Source organism: Astatotilapia calliptera, chromosome 1, assembly GCF_900246225.1.
Source record: "Astatotilapia calliptera chromosome 1, fAstCal1.2, whole genome shotgun sequence".
Classification (NCBI taxonomy): domain Eukaryota; kingdom Metazoa; phylum Chordata; class Actinopteri; order Cichliformes; family Cichlidae; genus Astatotilapia; species Astatotilapia calliptera.
This window is the reverse complement of record NC_039302.1, coordinates 10,755,261-10,777,456: the sequence shown is the minus strand read 5'-3', so window position 1 is coordinate 10,777,456 and position 22,196 is coordinate 10,755,261. Positions and strand designations below refer to the sequence as shown.

At 42.6% G+C, this 22,196-nt stretch overlaps 1 protein-coding gene across 1 annotated transcript; it reads left to right on the top strand.

Annotated features, from left to right (window-relative positions):
• Positions 1-15,893: 15,893 nt before the first annotated feature.
• On the top strand, positions 15,894-21,474 carry fgf7 (fibroblast growth factor 7). Its single transcript, XM_026163527.1, has 4 exons — positions 15,894-16,144; positions 16,435-17,035; positions 20,155-20,261; positions 20,389-21,474. The coding sequence occupies exons 2-4, from the start codon at positions 16,750-16,752 to the stop codon at positions 20,596-20,598; spliced, it is 603 nt and encodes a 200-aa protein (XP_026019312.1). The 5' UTR covers positions 15,894-16,144; positions 16,435-16,749; the 3' UTR covers positions 20,599-21,474.
• Positions 21,475-22,196: the final 722 nt, after the last annotated feature.

Here is a 22,196-nt window from a genome sequence, read left to right as displayed (position 1 = left end):
ATACATGTTTCAAAAAAATCCCTTGCACATGTTTCCCATTTTACAGCAAAATGTAAGGAAATGAGGGTTGGCTCAAGTCCTTTGTATAACTGTCCAGTAAAAATACTGATTAATATACAGGTAGAGATTAATGACAAGACCAGTATTGCGTGATTGTATGACACTGTCTATGGGCCAAGTCTCAGGAACACACTATCCAAATAACTTTGCCCTGTATTGCAAGTTAAATGTTAAAAACAGTTATCAGTCCACCTAATTCCAGTCAACCAAGAGGGGAAACACACACTGTATAGGTTACAGATAAGAGTCGGGCAAACCCTGGTGAACGAGCCCTATAAAAACAACACTGTAAGAGGTCTATCCCACCAAGGCACCAGTACACCAACCCTGATTCTTGCCAGGTCTATTACGTGCACTGTTTAAGGGAAGCTCTAAGCATGTGATTGTTTTCATAAAGTTAATATGTGTGGTGTATTTGAACCTCGAGTGTTATTATCACTGCACCCTGCTGTTTGAAACCCCTCACATACATTTTATAATGAGGCTAACATATAAAGCACTTTACCTAAATCAGCCGTGGCATTTTATTATCACATTTATCCTGTTTTAAAAACAGGCTGTGTAAGGGTGTTAGCACTTTATTATTATTGTAAAGCAACCTACACAACCATCCAGATACATGGTAAAGAACCATGGTAATGGCCATGAGGTGAGGAAAAGAGGACAGCTAGAGTAAAGCACTGTCACGGTCTGGCTGGGGCAGACCGTATGTGTTGCAGAGGAGGACTCAAACGCAGACCAAAATGTGGTGTGGATTAACAAAACAAGCCGTTTGAGGTTAGCAACGAGGGTACAAAATAATAGGGCATCGGTGAAAACTAAACAATAACCTAAACTGGGTGAACTAATAACAAAACATGAAAAACCTTAACCATAGTGAACTGACATGGGTACCTGGAGATGAGACATGGATGAGCAGACGACCTGACAATGGCATGAAGAAAACAAAAGGCTTAAATACAGACATGAGGTGATCAGGGGAAGTGGCGACACATGGGGGAAAACAGCTGACAGACATAAACCTAATGACAGGACCAGGAGAGGAAAGCTAAATACAATAAACAAAGAACACATGACATTGTCAGAATAAAACAGGAAATGCTAAAACATGACAACACAACTTAACAGACCTAATATGTGATGAATAAATACAAAACCCCAAAACATAGAAAACCCAGGAACAATAACTGCCTAAACTAAAGGCAGATAGGAAATAACACAAACTAAATCACATAACAAAATGAGACAAATACAAACATGAACTCAGAGCGCTGGGTCAGAGACCCAGCCTGTGACAGAGCCCCCCCCTCAAGGGCGGATTCCAGACGCCCAAAACCTCGAAAAACAAAACCAAAAACAACCCACCAAGGGCGGGCGGTGGGGGTCCAGGACGGAGGGCCAGAAACAAGGCCAAAAAAACCAAAATGTCCATCAAAATCACAGGAGCGCAGGGAACAGTTCATGACTCCTCAAGGGGCCGACCCGGAGCGTGACGGTCCAGAAAATCATAGTTCATGTGATCAGGGGGCCGGCCCGGAGGCCGACGGCACAGAAGTCCATGGTCGAACAGTTCCGGGGGCCGTCCGTGCGGACGGCAATGGTGGCGACATGGAAACCGTTCAGGGGGCCGACCGTGCGGACGGCAACGGCGTAGAAACAGTTCAGGGGGCCGACCGTGCGGACGGCAACGGCGTAGAAACAGTTCAGGGGGCCGACCGTGTGGACGGCAACGGCGTAGAAACAGTTCAGGTGGCCGACCTCGACGGCGGTGACGTCCAGCAGGTGGCCGAAGATTCCCAGGTGCAGAGCGAGGCTTGGGCGGCGGCATAACAGCCGTAGGACCAGGCGACGCTGAAGCAGAGGCTGGACCAGGCGTAGCAGAGGCCAGACCAGGCGAAGACGAAGGCTCTGATGGAGCCGCACCAGGCGAAGACGAAGGCTCTGATGGAGTCGCACCAGGCGAAGACGAAGGCTCTGATGGAGCCGCACCAGGCGAAGCACAGGCTGGAGCTGCAGCAGGCGAAGCACAGGCTGGAGCTGCAGCAGGCGAAGCACAGGCTGGAGCTGCAGCAGGCGAAACAGAAGCAGAATCTGAAGGTGGCTGGACGGGCTCCTCGGGCCCCCCAGCTGACGTGGCTTGAGGCTGGACGGGCTCCTCGGGCCCTCCAGCTGACGTGGCTTGAGGCTGGACGGGCTCCTCGGGCCCTCCAGCTGACGTGGCTTGAGGCTGGACGGGCTCCTCGGGCCCTCCAGCTGACGTGGCTTGAGGCTGGTGCGGTTCTCCTGAACCCCCAGCTGACGTGGCATGAGGCTGGTGCGGTTCTCCTGAACCCCCAGCTGACGTGCCATGAGGCTGGACGGGCTCCTCGGGCCCCCCAGCTGACGTGCCATGAGGCTGGACGGGCTCCTCGGGCCCTCCAGCAGAAGCAGTGGCAGGACCAGTAGGTGCCGAGACTACTGGCTGAACAAAAGGCTGAGCAGGTGATTGAGCAAATAACTGAGCTGAACAATGGGGAGCTGGCTGAGCTGCACAGTGGGCTAAGGGCTGAGCTAACGGAAACACAGGAAAATGAACTATTGACTGGGCTGCTAACAGAGCTAATGACTGAGCTATAGACTGAAAAGCATGCAGTAGTGATGGTGGTGTTGGTTGCGGACTGAATTCTCCTGAGCCTTCAGTAGAAACAGGAACAGGTGCAGGCACCTGCTGGACACTAGCCACTCCCACCCGAGGAGTAGGTACGGGTGCGGAGACGGGCTGTATCCTGGCTGACCTCACCCTGGGGACCGGCATGGGTGCAGGGGTGGACTGGTTCACAGCCCCCCTCACCCCGGAAGCCGGGACAGGCACCGGCAACGGCTGGGCAACTGCCCTTCCCACCCGAGGAGCTGGTACGGGTGCAGAAACGGACAGAGCCTCAGCTGGCCTGGAAACCAGAGCAGGGACCAGCTGGGCCTCAGACTCCCTCACCCGAGGAACTGGTACGGGTGCAGGGGTACGCTGGGCCCGAGCTGCCCTGGCAGCAGAAACACGAACAGGCAAAGGAGCAGGCTCAGAAAAAACAGTCTTAGAAACGGCAGGCTTAGGGTTAATATGTATTGGGTCGACAAAAACAGACCTAGCAAAAATGAATCCGCCGTCCACTTCATGTTTAGCAGTCTTAGTATTAGCAGTCCTTGGGTTAACGGTCTTAGAGTGAGCTGACTTGGGGATGATTGAACCAGACTTAACAAAACCTGAACTGAGTGTTGTAGACCTGGTAGAAGTGTTAACAGTTTTTCCTTTAACCGCATGTGCAGACTTAAGCGAGTGGGAATTGTCTTTCATCCCTCCCTGCGTAGAGGGAGTAAAACAAAACGGATCCTCCCAGTCCACGTCGTCATCCATAAGGGAAATTCCCCATGGATCGGAAGTGAGCCGATTGTTGTTAATGTCAGACGGGACGTGAGAATAAAAGTCATTTTCACTCACCACCGTGTGCTCGGCATTGTCCAGTTTATGGCGACGGGTGCGCCGCTTCCTTCGAGCGGAGGAAGCCGGCGGAGCGAGCGACTGAGCCCCCGGTGCACAACACGGCAATAACGAGGCTGGAGCGTGAGCGCCTGTAGCCACGCGAAAAACTCCCACTTGAAGCGAGCGAGGCTTAGATGCAGGCAGCGCAACAGGCGGGGACTTTCGGCAGCTCTTGGGACCTCCGAGAGCTAGCCAAGTCCCGTGGAAAATGCGCTCGTAGTCGGGGGTACGCCACGGCTTCCAGCGGAGCTCCTCCTCCAGCTGGGCGAAGGCTGCCTCCCGACGCTCGTAAAGCTCGCGGTCTGCTGAGTCCATAGCGGTCAGGTCGTACTGTCACGGTCTGGCTGGGGCAGACCGTATGTGTTGCAGAGGAGGACTCAAACGCAGACCAAAATGTGGTGTGGATTAACAAAACAAGCCGTTTATTGAGGTTAGCAACGAGGGTACAAAATAATAGGGCATCGGTGAAAACTAAACAATAACCTAAACTGGGTGAACTAATAACAAAACATGAAAAACCTTAACCATAGTGAACTGACATGGGTACCTGGAGATGAGACATGGATGAGCAGACGACCTGACAATGGCATGAAGAAAACAAAAGGCTTAAATACAGACATGAGGTGATCAGGGGAAGTGGCGACACATGGGGGAAAACAGCTGACAGACATAAACCTAATGACAGGACCAGGAGAGGAAAGCTAAATACAATAAACAAAGAACACATGACATTGTCAGAATAAAACAGGAAATGCTAAAACATGACAACACAACTTAACAGACCTAATATGTGATGAATAAATACAAAACCCCAAAACATAGAAAACCCAGGAACAATAACTGCCTAAACTAAAGGCAGATAGGAAATAACACAAACTAAATCACATAACAAAATGAGACAAATACAAACATGAACTCAGAGCGCTGGGTCAGAGACCCAGCCTGTGACAAGCAGAGGTTCTGATTAACAATGAAACATCATGTGGAAGCATTTTGTGTCAAAGAGGAAAGCAACTGTAGTTCTTAAAATGGTCGTGACAGCAATTTTCTAGAGTACACACAGTTATCTGACATCTTAATTCAGATAATTATTTAATTAGGGTGCTCCACTGATAACACATGACTGCTGGTAGTAATTATCATCATAATTTATTTGGACAGTCTCATTCTAATGCTACAGTTTCCATCAAGTCATGATATCTCTGAAATAAATCTACAAACTAAGACACAGCAATGGCTTATATGGTTCTTATATTGTGTTAAAGTCATATAAATTAAATATATAATCACATCTCAAGAGCATGAAGTTGTAAAAGAAGTGTTTAAATAAAACAGTTTTACTAACAGTGATTGTTAGTCAATTTTTCTCATTAAAAACTGTTTAAAAAAATCAAATCTCTTTATATAAAGGTTTAAATTTTCTAGTTAAGTTTACTATACAGTCCTGTGAAAAAACGAGTACACCCCATGATTTAATGTGTTTTAGCTTTTAGCTGAACCACTTTTAACAGCAATAACTTAAAGTAATAGTATTCTGTATGCCTAAATTAGTCTCCAACATCCTTGTGGAGGAATTTTGGTGCACGCTTCAGTATAATGTTGCTTTAGCTCATTGAGGTTTGCGCACATTTATTCATGCAAAGCTCTCTCAAGGCCCCAACACAACATTTTAATTAGGCTGATATGTGTACTTTGACTGGGTCATCGTAACACCTTGATTCTTTTCTTTTTCAGTTATTCTGTTTTAGATTTGCTGCTCCCTTCATTGTCCTGTTGTGCAGACTCAGTTTAGGCCAAGCTTTATCTGCTCAACTCTAGAATACTTGTATTCTGGTATATATGGTTGACTCAGTGACTACAAGGTGCTCAGGTCCTGTGTCTTTTTCTAATTTAATGAACTTTAAAATTTTACAACGCGAATTTAGGCCTGTAAACTCTGATGTGCAGCTCTTGCACTGCACGGTCCTTGAGCTTGCTGTGAATTTTGTGGAATGTCCACTCCTGGAATGATTATGGGATTTTATAATCATAACCGAATGCTCCAGATGAGCAGACTCCCAAAACGTCCACTTTTTGGGTCAGGTTAGTTAACCAAGATTAAGTTAGCATGGTCAGTTTCAAGTTTGTCCCACTGTGAGACAAAAATGACCAACATTACCCGCATGACATTACCTTGGCCTAGGTGGCCAAAGAGAGAACAACATAATGCAGGTAGATTTTCTAAGTTCATTCCTAGTCATAAATTTTTTTTAAAAAATATATATCAATAAGGGAAAAAAGAAAAGGAATCAAAAGAAAAGGAATCAAAGCAAGTCACAAGAGAGGGATATTGAAAGCTGAAAACAATCTAGTGGTCAGACTTTGACTTGTTCTTTGAAAATGGCATGGAATTTACCATTGAGCATTTTAGAGTTTGTTGTTTTTTCTCAGCATTTTTCCCCCATAAACAATTTACTTAAGCAACAACTGTACCGTGAATGTTACAAGCAATGTTACTTCATGACCACACAGCTATTTTACCTACCACGAATTGGCTGTGGTGAGAAAAAAAGCATCAAAAAGAAAAAAACACATGATCAAAGTATTGTTAAAAAAATTACCTTTTACCACCCATTGTGTTGTCAGAGAAACCTACTGTGTATACTGTGAAACGTTTCATCAATATGATACAATAACAGTTACTTTGTTATGCTTTGAGAGACATTTTGGTGCACTTGTCCCATCAGAGACTGCAAGTTTTATCCTATAATTTAAAAAAAAAGTCTAAAGGGTGGGCCATTTATATGGATACACCGTAATAACATGGGAATGGTTGGTGATATTAAAGTCCTGTTTGTGGCACATTAGTATATGTGAGGGGGCAAACTCCTCAAGATGGGTGATGACCATGGTGGCCATTTAGAAGTCAGCCATCTTGGATACAACTTTTGTTTTTTATATAGGAAGAGGGCCATGTGACACATCAAACTTATTGGTAATGTCACAAGAAAAACAATGGTGTGCTTGGTTTCAACGTAACTTTATTCTTTCATGAGTTATTTAAAAGTTTCTGACCACTTATAAAATGTGTTCAATGTGCTGCCCATTGTGTTGGATTGTCAATGCAACCTTCTTCTCCAACTCTTCACACACTGATAGCAACACCGCAGGAGAAATGCCAGCACAGGCATCCAGTATCCGTAGTTTCAGGTGCTGCACATCTCGTATCTTCACACCATAGACAATTGCCTTCAGATGACCCCAAAGATAAAAGTCTAAGGGGGTCAGATCGGGAGACCTTGGGGGCCATTCAACTGGCCCACGATGACCAATCCACTTTCCAGGAAACTGTTCATCTAGGAATGCTCAGACATATCACTCATGGGAAGGGTCGGCGCTATAAAAATGATGGTCTTGCCAAAAATAAACTATTTATTTTCAATGATCCCAAATAAGCCATCACAAGATTGGTTCAGATCTCTAGACTCGTATATTTCTAAATTCCTTTGGAAAGATAAACCCCCACGTATCAGCTTAAAAACACTACAAAGGGCCAAGGATAAAGGAGGATTAGATCTGCCTAACTTTAATCACTATTTTTTAGCCAACAGGCTTCAGTTCATCTCTAGATGGTTTAAACACACCCTCTTAGATGAACCTTGGATAGATGTAGAACAGGCACTATGTAATAACCTAGAAATTTCAGACCTACCATTTATCAGCTCAAACATCAAACGACATGAATGCTTTAAAAGCATCAATATTAGCTCTTCTCTGACAGCATGGTGGGAGTTTCTAAAAATGACAGTCTTCATTAATCCCATGCAAACGTACACCTATCTGGAACAATCCGGACATATTACAAAACAATAATATGATAAATTTTCCAGATTGGAAAATACTTGGAACATATGTGGGAAGGAACAGACTTTATTTCGTTTGACAGACTAGTTACACAATATGGGATCAACAAGAAACGATTTTTGGAATATCAACAAATTAAATCCATAGTAAAAAAGAAATTTAATCCCAGTGAAGCTGAATTACAAATACCACCAAGTGTGGTACAATTTTTTAGTCTAAACCCCCCCAAATTATTGTCTAAAATATACAGAACACTTTCTAAAATAGATGAATCAATATCCCTTCCTATTACAAAATGGGAAGCAGATTTATCAATCAACTTAGACCCAATCCTTTGGTCTCAGATATGCTTAAAAACCTTTCAATGGATCAGAAATCCCAGTTTGCAATTAATACAATACAAAATAATACACAGAGTGCACTATACTGGTCATAGGATGTTCAAGATGGGCTATACGCCTTCTAACAACTGCTCACACTGCACAGCAAATACACCGGACAATTACATCCACGCTCTTTGGTTCTGTCCACCAGTTCAGAAATTTTGGCGTGAGATATGTGAAGACTTATCAAAGTGTCTGAAATGTAACATTCCAGCCTCCCCTTTAGTATGCTTGCTGGGCAACTTGGATGAGGTCACTGCAGAAATAAAAACAGCCCACGTTGTTTTTACGGCCCTATGCATTGCCAAGAAAATGGTCCTCATTAACTGGAAAAAGTGCAGGGGACCTCTGGTGCATCGGCCCTACTAGGGGGCTCTCTAACTGGTGGGGAGGTTGTTATATCTTTGCAGGTGGTCTCCTCACTACAGGAGCTCACTCTGCAGGTGGGGGGAGAGATATGGGAGAGGTGGAGAATGAACTCAACCTGGGTGTCTATTGTCTTGTGTAGTTTGGAAGATGATTGGATGATGGGGTGGGTGCAGTTTTCTCTGGGGTGGAGTCGGGTGGGCTGCCCCGGACTCTGTGGGGCTGGGCGGTGCTGCTGCTGCGGGTCCCGGTCCAGATGGGCCTGGGCCCCCTTGCCCTGGTGGGTTCCAGAGTGTGGGGGTGCCTACTGGGGTCAGCAGGGGAGCTGGTCCCAGGGAGGGGCCGCTTGCCCCTCCCTTTCTTCCCTCCCCATCCTCAGCTGCCTCCCTATTCCTGCTCTACCACACCCACCGACACACGCAGGGCTTGGGGTGCAGGTATGTCACCAGGGTGCAGGGGAGGGACTCCCCCTCTGTCCCCTTCTGGCCACCTGTGCCTCAATTTTATTCTGCAACCTAGACATCCACATTACTCACACTCTCACATAACACATATAGGGCCTTGGGGGTGCGCACGTTTTACAGCATCCAGAGGATGGTCGGTGTAGTCCAACCCACCTCTGGCGCTGGTGCCCTACCCTCAATTTTAAATGCATTTAGACACTAAGGGTTTTCGGGAGGCTAGTACCATGCTCTCCTGAGTTTTAAATGCACTTTAGAACAGCACACAGCAACACTACATATGAGCGGGCGTAGGGACGTTTGAGGTCTCCACTCACCCTGATTCTGTTAGCCGTCAGGGCTGGGGGGCTGGGAGGAGGTGCTGGCCGTCAGACTGGGGTCTGGGATGCGGGGCCTCCCTGCTACTGCAGATAAGGAGGTGGTCCGCTTGCCTCCACCCCAGAGAGAAGGGTTACATCTCCTGGGTCTAGGTGCGGCTTGCCCCTCTAAGGGCGGGGGTACCTGGACCTGGGATATGGGTATGTTTGGGGAGTGCGACTGTCTGTGCAGTGTCTATTTGTGTCTGTCTACACGTCGGGTGAGTGCCGAGTATTTGGTTGTGCATATGGGGTGGGAATGCACGTCTGTGTCCGCGTGTGCCTGTTCGTCTGTGTCTATATGTCAGGTTGGGTCTTAGACTCAACCTCTCTGGGTACATCTCAGGCCCTCTAAAGTACGGAGGCCTATCTCCCCTCACCACACTCCCTGCCGGTGGCTGATGCCCTCAGACGTTGGTGTGTTGGTGGTCCTTGTCGTCTGGGGCTGGGCACTCATGTATGTACCGGCTCACTCCTGGTGGCCTATTGGCGGGGCTGGGTGCCTGTGGCCCGGCTGGGCTCCTTCCGGGGGGTGGGATGCCCTCAGACCTCTGGCCTCTGGGCCTGAAGCTCGGTCCTCTCTGGCACAGCTGGCTGCCGGCAGAGCCCGCCGGCACGCCACTGCAACCCCCTCTGGCCTCTGCTCCGTAGCTGCGGGGTGACCTCTCCTTTGGGGCTCTACTCAGCTCTTCCCAGGAGGGTGGCACAGTTCCCCCCCCCCCCTTTGGTGGTCCTCCTCGGGTCCTTGTACTCTGGGGCCTCTGGATATCTGGGGCCTGGATCTCCTCCATACCTGCTTCATACCCTGGTGGACGGGGCTATGGCTCCCCACACTCCCTAGCAGATCGTTACATGGAGAAACCTTTGGAATACAAGCATGCTGATCCACACAGGTATGCACACAGGTGTGCACACAGGTGTACACACGGGTGTTTACACGGGTGTTCACAGACGCGGACTACACCTTTCTTGGCTGCTGCCTCAAAGCACATTGTGCGCTGTCTATCTTGCGTGCTGCACAATATCGTTTATTATTTAGTATCTACTGATATCTACTGCTAGCTAGTTTATTGTGATGGTGCTGTTTTTTTTATTATGTTGCTCTTTGTTGTTTGCTTTCTCTTCTGTTTTTTTTCTCCATACAGGTGATCCAGGTGTTTTGTTTGTTTTTCTTTTCTTTTTTTTTCTTTCTTCCATAAAGAGGGAAACACATCATCATGTAGCAATTTCAAATATCCAGTGGCCTTGAGGTTTCCATTGATGAAGAATGGACCCACTATCGTTGTATCCCATATACCACACCAAACCATCACTTTTGTTCTTCCAACAGTCTTGGAGGGATCCATCCAATGTGGGTTAGTGTCAGACCAATAGCGCTGGTTTTGTTTGTTAACTTCACCATTCACATAAAAGTTTGCCTCATCACTGAACAAAATCTTCTGGGTGAACTGAGGATCCTGTTCCAATTTTTGTTTTGTCCATTCTGCAAATTCTGTGCACTGATCTGGGTCATCCTCGCTGAGATGCTGCAGTAGCTGGAGTTTGTAAGGGTACCATTTGTTAGTAGCTAATATCTGCCGAAGGGATGTTCGACTAATGCCACTCTCCAGTGACATGCGGCGAGTACTACGCTGTGGGCTCTTGCTGAATGAAGCTAGGACAGCCACTAATGTTTCTTCATTAATGACAGTTTTCTTGCGTCCACATTTTGGCAAATCCAACACTGAACCAGTTTCACGAAACTTAGCAAGCAGTTGGAGCATGGGAGATGGGTGGTCTCGTAGGGTGTCTTGCATTGAAATCTGCTGCAATGACCCGGTTACTGCGTTCACTAGATATCAACACAATTTCGATCCGCTCCTCACATGTTAACCTCTTCGACATGTCAATGGCTATGAACCAAGAGAAACTTGTAAATAACTCATGAAAGAATAAAGTTACGTTGAAACCAAGCACACCATTGTTTTTCTTGTGACGTTACCAATAAGTTTGATGTGTCACATGGCCCTCTTCCTATATAAAAAACAAAAGTTGTATCCAAGATGGCCGACTTCTAAATGGCCACCATGGTCATCACCCATCTTGAGGAGTTTGCCCTCTCACATATACTAATGTGCCACAAACAGGACTTTAATATCACCAACCATTCCCATGTTATTACGGTGTATCCATATAAATGGCCCACCCTGTACATTAAAGGAAAATGGCGATGTCACCATCTTTAGGGAACAAGAGGTCACTGAACAGTAATGAAATTATATGAATCATCTACTATTGTTTTTTGCAAATCTCAGCTTAAATATTGGAAAATGTGGCTTGAGAGTGCTCTTTGCCACAAGTAGCAAAGCAGGAGATGAGAGTATGACATTGCATGAGAGATAACAGGGCTCATGTTCTCGTAAAATACATGGAAATTAGTAAACAGCTACTGAAAAAAATTACAAGGTCCAAAACTGACATATTTATAACACTAAAAACAGCTGGTATCTTTTCTTCATGCATTCATGCTTCAAATTATAAATGTGAACTTAATTAGAGGTTATGTAAACTGTCCACTGTTTTGACTCAGGAACTAAAACCTGCTCGTTTTAAACCTCTTTCTCCTACAAAGCTACTAAGATAGGGCATGTTTTTATAAGCAAAGCTCTGCTTTTTCTGATACATGAGCAGATATGGTGAGTAGTTAAGACTGTGATCCCTAACAGCTGTTCCTGCATTAGCTGGGATCAGAGTATTCCCCCGACAGCGAAGCACAACGCCAGTTCACATTCTGCAACAAGGCTGATTACACCACCACTAATGCATTGTAACTGCCTCCAAACCAAAGTATTTTTATATGAAAAACAAATATGCACTTTTTGTATTTTACCACATCTTTACCACCTCAGCATACAGCCATTATGTACTGTTATTAAATCGATACTCTTTCAGATTAATAACATAATCAAATGTGCACAATAGCAACAGTGCAATGTGTGACACTGTATATGCATGCTGAGCTTACTTTTCTCACACCTTAAATTGTTAGCAAAATTGCACACATTTGATTTGCTTGAAATAAATATACTATTACCAATATATCTACTGTAAAACATCTCTTATTTGGGTAAAATTGTGTCCGTGTACAAGTGTACACTGTGTGTTTCTAAGTTACAGTTATTTATAGTCAGAGCTAATGTTGTGAGGCTCCATCCCAAGAGATCCCCCAATTACCATGGAATTTAGAAAGCAAAAGCTAAACCAAACAGTCCAAAACAGCGCTAAGAATAGAGTGACCTTAGAGATCATCCAATCTTCCAACATAAATGTAGTTATATCATTGGAAGACAGGGGAAAGAGCACAGAGAGAGCGACAGAGATAGGCTCTTCTGTCTTGAGGAATGCTTTTAGAGTGTTGAGAGCAGATCGTGTGTGAAGGCAGATGTCTCTGCAATAATAGTGGAAACTATCATAAATTATGAACCTAACTTCATGTGCTAACACTCCAAGAGGTTCTTAAGAACCAAACAGGGATAAATTAGAGAGTAATATTCCTGTCCGAGGGAGTGGAAAAAAACTCATTGGAGCCACTAAGTCGTTTTATCTGGTAAAATTTTGATCAATACTTCCTAGAGTTGGCTCAAAATAATGCATAAATAAATAATGCACTGTACCTTAGGACGGATATTTTTTTAAAGCTAAACAAGACAAATCTGCCAAAGCAAGAGTATTTTCTTTAATTATCTTTGCATCTGCGAGATAAATGGTGCAAAGGTGTAGGTGAAAGTATAAAGTTGGTCTCATTTCTCTAAAAGCAATGAGACCAACTGACAATAGTGTCACTGTGAGTTCATGCTGGAGTGTCTAGCATGACACACATTGGGGTCTTGAAACTGGAGCTGCTGGTTGGTCTGGATTTGGAATGGGATTTGGGTTCATGGTGAGCTTGCATGATTGCGTGTTATGCTGCAATCATCTAAATCCTTCCAGAGTCCCTGCTGGTTTCAATAGCATTTAACATAGCAATGGGAATCAATTAAAAGGACTAGTAAGATTCCTAAACACAGACCTCTATTCGTCACAACAGCGTGTAACTCAGAAAAAGAGTGAAATAAAGTATTGAGGCAGACATACGGGAATGAAGGCTGCTTGTTTGTCTGCTTTACAGATACTGTACTTCATATGCTACTGTAAACCTCAAACAGTGCCTTTGATCCTTGAGGCAGCAATTCAGTCTATAAAGCCAAACTACCTGCAAACACACACTGTATCCAAGTGCACAGATGTCTGCACACATTGACACAAGATTTAAGTACATGTCCTTTATGATTACAGTAGAATATATCATGTCAACTAAAACATAGCTTGCAGTATCACCATAACAACCCATAATAACCTATTAAAGCATTTTTACATTAACATCCATAACAGTAGTTATACTCCCACTACTTATATGGTTAGAGCTCCAACTTTTATTTGATTGTTACACAAATTAATAGCTTACTCATGCTACTAAATAAACTTTGAATAAACTACTACCACTTTTAAAAAGAGAACGATGTCTCCAAATATGCTTTAAATAATAGTGAGTCTTTAGGCAACAACAGGGAGAACAGAGCACTTAAGTCATTGAAGTCACTGAAATAATTACAGCACTTGGGCAGTGATAATTCAGAAAAACAGTTTCTAAAAACTAATATATATTTATGACAAAGATTAAATGGAAACCCCCCACATAAGTGCTGAAAAATAAAGTGCATAAAAAAACAACATGTTACTGTGTGCCAAGACATTAACTTCCCCATCTCCCCCTTAACACATCACATAAGGTCAGCGACGCTGCAGTTGACCTGTGAATTTGGACTTTTGAAAAACTCTACAGTGGAGTACATTTAAATGGTGCTATGAACTGTAAATGAGGCATTCCAGGAGCATTGGAAGATTTACACAAACTTTTACATTTGTAGTCCCAGAGGCATCACCTCTGTGACACCACTCATACCGCCAAAAGTGAGAAAAGGCTTCACTGATTAAGCAAATGATAATCTAGAAATAGTGTCTATTCTTACAACATCTTCCTGTTCTTCCTACCTTAATACAAAAATTATGAAATGGTAAAACTGTGGTTGAAGGATAGTGGAATAAATCATTGTCCAAAAGGTTACCTACTGAAATAGCAAAATTTATGAATACTTGGTAGCAGAGGGTTCTATTATTCCTTCCATTTTCCAGTGCATGCAATTCCATATTAGATGTTAAATCTCCGTTTCTTGAGCCATGCGAAGCTCTTCTTAAGAGATTATCATGTCTTTCCAAGTCTGACTGGATAAGTTATCCTTGAAGGATGTTCTGGATATGAAACAGGGTCTGTGATAAATTGGACACACCAATAATGCCTCCGCAGGGAGACATACTAATCCGATGGCTCACTCGCTTCAACTGGCTCCTTTTGGAAATGAAAGCAAAACAACTAAAATCTGAGCTCCTTTGGGTAAGTCAGGTCCATGATATTAATATATGCATCATTGTGATCTGCTTGCATTTCAGCTGAAGCTGATGAATACGTGTAGGTAAGTAGGGTGAGACTGTACACCAGTAAGTCGAGAGCTCAGTCAGCCTGATATGAACAGGGCCTAAAGAAAGAGCATGGCAATATCTTCACTTGGGGCAGAATTAACTGTACAATTGATCTTTTTGGTATTTTGTGGCTCACCAACTACATTTCTAAACTTCGTGTTAAAAATTCCAGGTAAGGTCATTTCTCTCTTTTGAAGGGATTTTTTTCATAGGAGTCTTGGGAACACCTTGTCTGGTTCCTCTCACGGACACACTCTGCCTCAGGGGGACGTACCAGGTGCTACCTGCCCAGACAACACAGATCCACCCACCATGAGAACCTTGGGATTTTATAGACACGGATCCTGTAAACTTCACAGTCTTCAGATGACCTGAAAAAATATATAGAATGTTGTGGAATTATATGTCTGTTCATGTTGATTTATATAGATTGGGCATTTAGCATTTATTTTAATGTCTGTTTTTCTGGTGTTTGTAACAGATTAAGTAATATTTTCTTGGCTCGTGTACTGAAAAAAAAAACACAACTCAAATTGTCTCTGAGGTGATAGAGAGGACAGATGAACAGGAAAGAATGAGGTCTTTACAACTGCCAGTTTAGAGATAAGAAGGAAACCTGCTGCGACCAGAGGTCCCACTCTCTCAAGCTGCAGGCCTGAGCTCCCCAGGGGAGCGCATCATTAGGGCCCATATAAACTTTTGAAGTTGTGCGTCCTGGAAAACACCAGGCATGCAAGGCAATAGTTTATGGCTTTAAATACAAACTTAAAAAGTGAAAGAGTGTATGACCCTTGACACTGAGACGACTGCTTCTGAGTTGTTACGTCTTCTGTTTTTCTTGCTTGGACGGATACCTGCCAGTCATAACCTTAGCCACTTTAAGACTCAAAAAGAAAGAAAACTAAAGGACTTCTTTGAAGTTTTTATTTTTTTTAACTTCAATCAGTAAACCCCTTACCAGTGATCCAATGCAGCCGAGTAAAACCGCAAATTAATTATGACATTTAAATTGAATAGGAAAGAAATTCTTTTGAGGTTTGTCATTACAGCGAATATTGTAACCGTCAATAAAATAAATGTGAGTCAGTCTGAGATCTGTGGCACGCACAGTGCAAGTCTATTTAAGCACAAGATGTTTCTTGGACAAGACAGAAGGGTTGTAACAAGAGTGAGTCTGCAAGAGTGAGTGAGCATGCAAATGTTCTTAAAGTACTTGTGATTTCAGTCTTCCAAGAGTTTATAGCTCCCTCTCATGTCTGGTGGTTGAGTGACAGTGAGAGGCAGGCAGAGGGTGTTTCTTCATTGCATATCAGCCAGGGACAGCTGACTGGTTGGGATTTAATTGCTCTCAAGTGAGGTCAGCAGGAGGCATTTATCTAAGCAGAGTGCACAACGACAGTGGACGATGCACAGAGTCAGTCTGCCAGAATCCGAGAAACATCCATGGGAATTCACAGAAGCTCCCAGTTCGTGCTTAACTTTTCTGCATCACTGGGTCTGGTTTACCACTGAGACTGCAGCTTTAGATCTAAAGAGCCTTCAAATTAAAACTCTTGCTGAAAGGGAGCGCACCTCTGCCAACTCCTGTCACCACTCAGAGCACATGTAAGTCATTACAATACAGATTTGTTTGTTACAATTAAAGCTATATATTTTGCTTGTTTCAAATTATGTATGTATGTACAGGAATTATAGACAGCACCAGTGATGCAATATTTCATGCTCTGGATCCATGAGAGGGAGATGTATATCTGCATCACCCAAATTTTGATTTACTGCTTGGGAATGTACAAAACATACTTGTGTAAACACAGAAAACCAGAAGCTATTTTGAAAGTTGATTGAAAATGTAATCTTGTATGTAAGTATTAAAATGCATTGTTTCTTTATTACAGTGATATTCTGCATAATATTTCCTGAACTGGACTACAATGCCCCTTGAGGGACAAGAAGATGGAGCAGTAGATGTGCGCCGTCACTGAAGTTTAAAAGAGGGGCATAATCTCGTGATACAATCAGCCAACTTCTGCCAACCTGCTTCCTCTACAGCCACTCTGTCTCACCTCCCCGCCAGGAAGCAGTGCTGCAGTAACGAAAACCAGCAGGTCACAAGTGAGGGGTCAGAAGATCCCTGAGCTGAGGAACGACGCACAGATCTCTATCTTGTATTTCAGTATGTTGTTCACTGATCCCCACTGCATTGTATTATAATGCGCAAATGGATGCTGACATGGAACCTTCAAAATCTGTTCCCGGGACTGTACCTGCATGCAATCTTTCTGTTTGGCAGTGTGTGTGTAGTCTACAGTGACTGCACCCCAGAACAACTTGCCGCCATCATGAACTGCTCCAAACATGAGCGCCACACCAGGAATTATGACTATATGGAGGGAGGAGATGTGCGCATACGACAACTGTTCAGTGGCACGCAGTGGTTCCTAACTATTGATGACTCCGGCAATATCAATGGTACTCAAGACTCTACCAACTGCTACAGTAAGCATCGCTCTTTTTGTGTAGACCAAACGTTTATTATAGGTCCCACTATATATCTATAGGCATTTGCCAAAATGTATGTGAATCTGACTGCTATTACTCTGTTAATAAGTCATGTGTCTCTGTTAGAGCAGCCAAAGTGACAGGTAAAATGGAGCAGGTGGGAGATTTGATGGGTTAAATTACAGCACAGGCTGTAATGAAGTAAACTGAAGGGTCTTGGAGACTTATGACCTGAGACTCACACAGATTCACATTTGTTCTGCCTGATTTACTCTCAGTACTCAGAGCGCCAGAATGAGTTATCAGGGAAAAGAGTGGGAGAGAATATTAGCAATGGAAAAATCAAATTTTGTAATGGATCTGTGGTTGGCTGCTGAGATCAAACACAGAGACAGCAACCACACTGTGTCCAGCCCAAACTTATTCTTTTCTAAAATTAGAAGCCAAATATTTTAAAATAATGATTACCATCTAACTACTTAATGACACATTTTATTTGCTAACCGTGATAAGTGCTTTTTGACACACCTACTTGTTTGAATTGTTGCTCAGGGGCCAACATTTTCTCAAAGGTTGTGAGATAGTACGAGGAGTCTCTGTGTCATGGTGAGGATGTTTTAAGTAGTTATCATTTCCTCCTATCTGACAGTGCCTCCGTGGCTGGAATGTTGGCTTGAAAGAGAGATGCCTCATGGAAAAGATGCTTGTGCAACAACTGGCAATGAAAGACTGAAAAACTGATACGCCCATATGCGGCTGACAGTCGCACGCTAAAAGCACACAAAGTTCTTTGATGAAAGCAGCATGGTGCAGATGTACATGGAATAAATCCGCGATTTATGTTTTTGATTGCAGCAAACAAGAAATCCTTAAAAGCTGATTGCAAAAAGTCTTTTATTACAAAGACAGAAAAGAAAAATAGGAGACCAAAATGAGAAACGTTTGCTTTGTACCTCTAACACAAATATCAGGTCACTTTTAGTAAATTCATCTTTGTTTTTATGATTTATTATATTACATTGTAGTGTTTTGTTTTTTGTTTTCAGTAAAAGATAAAAATCATATTTTTTTTTGTGGTTCAAGCAAAATGAGGCCATACTGATAAAAGGTATGTTAACCCTCACAGAAAGTCAGACAAACAACAAGCTGGAAATAAATAATTTCTAAACAGCAGGTGGAAAACAGGGACTTCTAGGAAAATAACCTAATAAAAGTAAAGACATATGTTTTGGCACAGTTCTCTGCTGAGTCAGAGCAATCGTAGCATAGTAGACTGGCTGCACCATACTCTACGGCCACCCAACTAAATTCATTGCAATTTAGAATTAGAATTAGAAATGCTTTCTTCCCAAAAGATGGAAAATCACTGTGTTACCGCAGCCAAAACATGACAAATACCTTAGGTCAGTAAACTCAAGAGAAGAAAAGGCTCAATTTTGGGGATAAATAAAGCATTTCTAAATCGAATTTGATGAATGTCGAAGTAAAATACATATTACCTGATTAAATCCTGCAGTATTTTGCAGCAAAAATGAAAGCTAAATGGAATCAATTTGCTAAACTTGCACCTCTGTGAAACTACAAGGTGTTTAGTCTGAAGCTAACTCCACATTTAACAATATTCCGTGAAAGTTATGTCTGGAGCACATTTCGCAATGAATGTAAACACTGAGGTCCAACAGTGCTCAGAAAGTAGACTTAGGGATTATCCACAAAGTAGTTTACTTAGCCAGTGGCAGCGAGTGATGGCAAATCTGTTTCAACTGAGGACAGCTTGTGAGGCTTTTGCATCAGAGCCAAAATGTTTACAATATGCGTGTAAAAATGTGATCCATCTTTCCACAGTACACCAAACGACTGGAGCTGTTGCACGTTACATTACGGGGATGATGCTCTCAGACGACAAGCATGCAGTTGCATCGATAAATCCCACCAATATATGTGGATTAAACAAACGTTTGGCTGACTCTGAGTCTGTAAACAGGTTTACAAATGAGGTTGTAGCTTTTATAGTGTTAAACTGAACTTTCGAGATTGCCTCTGAAATAAGTAGAAGCCGGGGGGGACCTAAAAGCGGGGTTAAATAAATATGAGTAAACAGTTAAAGGTCAGTAGTATTAAGTCAGATATCAAGAGCAAGAAAAGCACAAACAACATTCCAAGATTGGGAGATCCCATCTGTTTGTGATCTAGCAAACACTCAAATGTGGCATGCTCAGTGTCAGCCTAAAGAGCTTTAATAGACCTCTTCCCCCTACTTTCCCCTCTGCCTATCAAATGAAAGAATTTCTAGAGTATGTAAAAAATCAACAAGGTTTTGAATTGCCTAAAAACACGAGCTCTGAACCAGATTGCCAGTCTGTAAAAAGCACATTTCTCTATTTATTTTAATTTTGCTGCCACTGCCACATCTCACCATTCGCTATTTTTAAACAGAAACATCATATGTTTACAGCATGCAAAGGATTTTTCATATATATGATGGCAATGTTTTTACCAAAGGTCAATGTTATGGATATTTGATTTATGAACTGATAATTGGTGCAGCCTGTTGACATGACATGATTTTTATTTTTTTTTAAGTTACATTTTCGGCTAAAGTCCTACAAGATAACTAAACATCTACTTCACTTTACCCAATAATGTAATCATTTCAAATATTCACGAAAGATCTCCTGTTTTGGAACTCTGGGCAAAGAAATTTGCTGTTTACATCATTTGATTTTCTGTGTTTAAATACTTTAAAAATTCCATCCTTTCAACATGGCACATTGGGAAGAATAAATGTGTTTACCCTCCCACAGATTTGAAAAGCAGGCTTTAAATGCCAGGTCTAAAGCACACGCAAGAAGGTAGTTTTCTCAGTCCCTGGGGAAGAGAGCCCTAATCTGTTTCCCATATGTGCTATGGCATAGGTTGTGGTTTGTGTAAAAGCCACCCAGGCCACTTAACAAAGCTTGGATAAAGTCAGAGAGACCACAGACTGATTAATCACAGGAACCTCCACCTCGTTTGCTAATGAAGATGTATGTGGAGCTGGAGCCAGAGTAAAAGCTGGATGATGACAGCGCCTTATCTCTCCTGTAACATGCCTCCTTTTTCTGACTGTCCGGCAGGTATCCTAGAAATCAGGACAGTGTCCGAGGGAGGCATACTGGCTATAAAAGGCGTAAAAAGCCAGTATTATATTTCTATGAACAAAGCTGGACAGCTGCAAGGAAAGGTAATATTTTTCCACAGGGAGGAAAGTCATATGCTGTTGTCAGCTAATTTAAATCATGCAGAAATAAAACAAACAGTTCAGAGCGTTTACTTAATCATATTAATGGCTTGATGTGTTTCCATTACAGAGGATCTACAACGACAACTGCAACTTTAAGGAGGTTTTCCTAGAAAACTACTTCAATGCTTACTCCTCGGCCAAGTGGACAAAAAAAGAAATGTTCATAGCCCTGTCACAAAAGGGAAAGCCCATGAGAGGGAAGAAGACCAGGAGGGAGCACACTGCATCTCATTTCATCCCTATGAAATGCAAGGCAGAGGAGAGGAGAGTAGACTGAAAAATCAAAGAACTTATCTGCAAAATATCTGTGGATTCAGTCATGCTATACGTGCTAACAGACACTTGAATACACTCCACTTTCACTCCAGTTGCAGATGAGCCAGGACCTGTTTTACAAAATGTTCTCATTTTTAAAACAGAAAACAGAAAGTTCAATTTGAGCACCAAAACAGTTTTTTTTACAGTTTTACTAAGTTGAAACAGGAATTCTGGAAATATCATGAAAGCTATTCTATATTATTGGTGTTTTGAATTGAATAACAATACTTCTTTATAAAAGTGTTTCTATATAATACAGTAAAACTATACAATACAATACAAATATAAATTATACGATGCAGTACAGTCCTGTGTTGTATCTTGTTCAGCGATGAGCTACATTCAGCCAGGTGAGGACAATCGTATGATCACCAGAATAGTCCACAATAAGCTTGACCATGATGTGCTGAAGCAAGCAGGACTTGTTTTTCTTTCTTTCTTTCTTTCTTTCTTTTCCCCTCATGGTGCTCAGACCACACAGGGCATCCATTTATCAACCATCCTGTGAAGCGAGCTGGAAGCATACATATTCATACTCACACCTAAAGCCAATTTAGAGTCACCTATTAACCTTACACTTGTTCCTGTTTGGTTCGTTTTTTTGTTTTTTTTCTTGGGAATGTCAGACGAAAACCAATCCAACACATGCAAAGTCCACACAAAAAGGCTGCTACTGACTGGCAGGTTCCAACCATATGCACTGTAGATGCTCGCCAACTCCCTCTGCCTTAGGGTGTGACTTTGAAATGCTCAAATATTCTGCTGCTGATGCTGCTAAAAGATACCCAGATGAAAACACAAAGTGAACACCATAATAAATGCATGTGTTATGTAATCTTTTTCTATCAGAGTGAACAATCCTGTACACTAAAAGATTATGATATTTATTTTTACAGATGTTATCTTTAGGTTACGGATCATTCCCATTTTACTAAGCATGAAAAAGACAGAAATACACCAGGAGATGTATTTATTTTCACCACACTCGTCAAATAGTTGTAACTTTTAACTTCTAGGCCAGCTCTCTCTTCATGATATCACTGCAATATCTCAGTACTAACTATATCACTACAGTACCTTGTTATTTATGGGTGTAAGTTATTTGTTTTATTTACGTAAAATATATGTTGTATGTTAAGGTGTCCCGTTTTCTTTCAATGTAACCCACTTGGATCTTTTACTGTGCAACAGTGGAAATAAAGTATTGCACACTGTATTCAGGTTTTGTTTGTTTTGTTTTGTTTTTGTCCACCAGGGGGTATAAATGGTCAAATAAATTCAGGAAGTAAACTTTGGAGAGAGAGAAAAAGCAATGACCTACTTACATATTCAGAATAGAAACAGAGATACTTTACAGAAAGTTATCTTGCCTAATATTCTGTCTTTTGTCAGCACACCTTCATTACATGTCATATCTATCTATTTATACTCCTGTGCAAAAGTCCCGACCCACCCTCATTTCTTTATATCCTGCTAGGAAAATTGGAAACAGGTTCAGGTATTTTTCGAAGCGCATGCAAACATATATATAAATACAGTATATAAGATGAAAAAGGT

Excerpts from the sequence above, each read along its gene's own strand:
- fgf7 (XM_026163527.1), top strand. The coding sequence starts at position 16,750 with ATGCGCAAATGGATGCTGACATGGAACCTTCAAAATCTGTTCCCGGGA. Across the intron at positions 17,036-20,154 it reads AGACTCTACCAACTGCTACA|GTATCCTAGAAATCAGGACA; the intron begins GTAAGCATCGCT and ends ACTGTCCGGCAG. Across the intron at positions 20,262-20,388 it reads CTGGACAGCTGCAAGGAAAG|AGGATCTACAACGACAACTG; the intron begins GTAATATTTTTC and ends TTTCCATTACAG.